This window comes from Sinocyclocheilus grahami, unplaced genomic scaffold (assembly GCF_001515645.1).
Source record: "Sinocyclocheilus grahami isolate Dianchi unplaced genomic scaffold, SAMN03320097.WGS_v1.1 scaffold1034.1, whole genome shotgun sequence".
Taxonomy (NCBI): Eukaryota; Metazoa; Chordata; class Actinopteri; order Cypriniformes; family Cyprinidae; genus Sinocyclocheilus; species Sinocyclocheilus grahami.
Window position 1 is genome coordinate 90,603 of NW_015506213.1, and position 4,322 is coordinate 94,924.

Consider the following 4,322-nt stretch of genomic DNA (forward strand, 5'->3'; position numbering starts at 1 on the left):
CAGGAAGGGGGCAAAAACCTTTTCACGGCACTGTGTATATATATATATATATATATATATATATATATATATATACACACATATACTGTATAATTGTGTTTTTAACAGTCAAACATAAAATAACATTTAAACAAATCTCCTTTCTTATGTTTTATATGCAGATTAAATAAGTCTTAAGGAAACTTTGACTTGTCTCCTGAGGGAGCAATGAGCAAAATAATGCAGTGCATTAAATTGTCAATGCAATTAACTGTCTATAAAAACATGCATAACGTCTAAATTAACAAAAATAAATCAAATATAATTTTGTAAACTGCATAAACAATTATGAACAAAACAGCATCATGTATTTATGCATTGCTTAGCCTAATACAAAGAGCCAAATTGCCGATCACACAGATTGCATTTAAAAACATAGGAGACGCAGTGAAATTAAATAAACCTTCACAAATTCGTGTCGCATTTTGTAAATGCTAAAACTGTTTTAACTTTGCATGACGTTCTTTGCATCTCTGTGTTACTAAGTGTGAAAGTTCAGAAACTGAAGCTGTAGAACTAACAGAACGTGATGACACAGAAGAACTCATCCACAATATCCACACTGACCTCCACAAATATCCAGCGCCCGCTGCCATCAGCTCCCGCGTCTCACACACACGAGCGACTTTAGCACTAGATTCAGCAACTTTCAGACCCTTTTAGAGACTTCTCTGGATAAAGCTTAGCAATGGTTCAGTTGGAAGATTTCTCCAGTGCTGTCCCGCAAGCGCGAGGTCTGGCTTTCCCGGAGAAGTGTCGCCTCTCTCGGCGTGTGTTCTGTGCAGTGAGCGGCAGAGAAGCAGCGACTCCTCAATAAATGAGTACAACACAGCGTTTCCTAGCACCTGTCGCTTACTGATTGTTAGGAATTATAAATATGAGCGTAGTTCGTCTGTTAATATCACATGCACTTGTTTGTTTGTAGTTGTTTTTAGTTTGTTACTCAGACGCAGGCAGTGCGCTGCACGAGACAAAAAAGTAATCTAGCCAGAACAACGCATAGCCGCTCTTTAGTGTAGATGCATGCTGATTTTATCAGACGATGCCGTGATTATAAATGAGAGTGACTCCTGGTTAACATGTATTAAAAGGGGTCGTGTTTAGTCACTATTTAGTGTGGTATTTTTTGACAATATTCACTCATCATGACAGTAAAATAGAGTCAATATACTGCAGTATTTCCTCTCAATCAGTAGAAAATATGGTTAACACCCGCTCATGCATGAAAAAATATACCGTCATGTACCGTGAAACCGGTATCATTTTGAAAAATACAGTGATATAATTTTTTGGTCATACCGCCCAGCACTACGATGTAGCCCATGCGTAATCCCGCACCAAAATTCAGGACCTAATTAAACATAATTCTATTATACAGTTCTGTGAAATAGTTTTCCATGACTTTTCCAAAACTTTCTGGGTTTGTTTATTTTTCAAAAACTTTTCCAGGCCTGGAAATTGCCGTTTTAAAATTCCATGACTTTTCCATGTTTTTCATGACCGTAAGAACCCTGCATCAGAGTGCACACAAGTATTCTTAAAATTTGTTCAAAATTCAGAATAATTTGTAATAATTATTCTCGGTATTTTGAAGTGCCCACGACAACAATATCATGTATATTCATTATCGTGATATATCACATCACCGAATACCGGCACATGTCTAATAAAGCTATAAGAACCGTCCAGCTGACAGAAATCCTTAAACATTTCCTGGTGAGATTATTTTTAAAAAGTCTCTGGATAAAACCTTTGTCTAGTGATAGCAAATGCAGTGCAGTCCAGTAAAACATGTTTGATAATGGAGGCATGCAGAAACTACATGAATGTGGTTCACAACTTAATATTAAAGCATAAAACATGCGAATGATGTGGACTATTTTTGAGGCACTTTGTTTTGTAATGAGCTTCCTCATTTAAATACATTCTTCATATTTCTGAAATTCAAGCACGAACACAACAGCAGCCACCCCACAAACACACTTCCATTTACTGCCTTCAGTTACAGTAAATGTAATGCCTTTGTGTCAATTTCTGAACTGATGGATTATCATCTCAGAGAAGCATACCTTTTAAAAGCCCGAGATCCTCCAGAACTTGTGTTTCAAGAAACACTTCCAAGATATTGTCAAGACCTATTGAGAGAAGAAAAGAGATGCGTTCAAGTAATCTGACAGACTGAAACACACGTAAGTTTAATAATGATCAAGAATAAAAACAGACCAATAAGAACAGATGTACAGGAATAAATTAATGCAATTATATGAAGTGAGAGAGAAAGGAGGAGTGTAAACTTCAGAGCTCTTTAAGACAAGGCATCAAAAATGAAATGCCATTAAATGCTGATAATGCATAATCAGTCCAGACAGATAAGGATAAATGAATGCAATTCTTGGACCGAGTGGAAAGTTGAGTGCAAAATTCAGATTTCTTTAAAGCTTGAAATTAAAATTCACGCCATTTTCTAAATGCATGTTACTGATCTTATTGGGAACGATTCAGTCATGCATGTTTAATTTTTTTCTGAGCTCGTAAACTCATTAGTCATAGAAAAATAAAGTGTAGAGAGGAGCATTTTGCTAAATATATGCACCATATAACACTCACTGTTCTTCAATGTTTAATTTATGTTTGAATAAATCCATCAAGTTTTTATGACAGCCACCATTATGTTAAGGCCTATATAAAAAAAATTTAAAAAACGAATTAAAGTAGAAATATTATGTAATAACTTTATTATTTTAAAATCTTCATTAAGTGTAATTTTAACAAATCTGTCCATTTTAACCTTCAATATTATAGTAATGTAGTACCAACTGACTCTCAAGTAGGGTTGCAAAGGGGTGGAAAATGTCCGGAAACTTTCCAAAAATCCCTGGAATATTACAAAATATCCTGGAAAGTTTCCGAAATTTACTGGAAATGTTCCACCTTTTTGCAACCCTACTCTCATGTATATTTTGCAGCATTAGTTGAGAGATTTTGTTTCCTTGAGAAAATTTGGCATATCACGCACGCAGCCCAAATTAAACCGCTTAATCGACCATCAACAGCTTTAATCAATTACATCTCTGATCAACAATTAATCATTGACATCCCTAATCCCAACTGTAGCTTAGTGCCATTTTGGAGAATACCACGACGTATGCGCTTGCTTTGATCTGAACATAAACAACATGTGTGTCAGCGTACAACAGCATACGCGGTTTACTTTCAGTGGATACTCTCCAAAATAGTGCTATAGGGTGACGCGGAGGAGATGAACTATAGTTGTTATTTTTGTTTTCTTTGCACACAAAAAGTATTCTCGTAGCTCTGAAAAATTACGGTTGGAGTGCTGATGTTACATGGACCGTTTTACCGATGTCCTTGCTGCGTTTCTGAGCATTGATCGTGATAGGATCCTTGCTGTCTATGGAGGGTCAGAGAGCTCTCGGATTTTCATTTTGTTTTCATTTTCATTTTTTCATTTTGGGGTAAACTATCCCTTTAAAGCATGATTGAAGAGTCTTTAATTGAGTGTCTCAGAACTAAAGCGGCACCCATTCAGACAGACAGACAAACAGATAGACAGACAGACAGACAAACACAGACAGACACATACAGCCAGACAAATAGACAGACAAACACAGACAGACACAGACAAACACACACAGACAGACAGACACAGACAAACACACACAGACAGACAGATAGACAGACAGAGATACAGACACAGACAGACAGATAGACAGACACAGACAGACAGACACACACAGACAGACAGACACAGACAGACAGACAAACACAGACAGACACAGACAAACAGATAGACAGACAGACAGACACAGACAGAGATACAGACACAGACAGACAGACAGACAAACACAGACAGACACAGACAAACAGATAGACAGACAGACAGACACAGACAGAGATACAGACACAGACAGACAGACAGACAAACACAGACAGAGAGATAGACAGACACAGACAAACAGATAGACAGACAGACAGACACAGACAGAGATACAGACACAGACAGACAGACAGACAAACACAGACAGAGAGATAGACAGACACAGACAAACAGAGAGACAGACAGACAGACAAACACAGACAGACAGACAGAGAAAGACAGACACAGACAGACAGACAGACAGATAGACAGACAGATAGACAGACACAGACAGAGACAGACAGACAGACAGACAGAGACAAACACAGACAGACAGACAGACAGACAGACACAGACAGACAGACAGACAGACAGATAGACAGACAGATAGACAGACACAGACAGA

The 4,322-nt window shown here is 37.6% G+C and overlaps 1 protein-coding gene across 2 annotated transcripts in view; it reads right to left on the minus strand.

Annotated features, from left to right (window-relative positions):
• LOC107565911 (uncharacterized protein C10orf12-like) overlaps positions 1-4,322 on the minus strand; it is a 31,385-nt gene that overhangs the window by 21,257 nt on the left and 5,806 nt on the right. For both annotated transcript variants that reach the window (XM_016251208.1, XM_016251209.1), the window contains one exon: positions 2,109-2,174. In XM_016251208.1, coding sequence (XP_016106694.1) covers positions 2,109-2,174 — 66 coding nt within the window. Of the gene's footprint in view, positions 1-2,108; positions 2,175-4,322 lie in introns of those variants that run through there.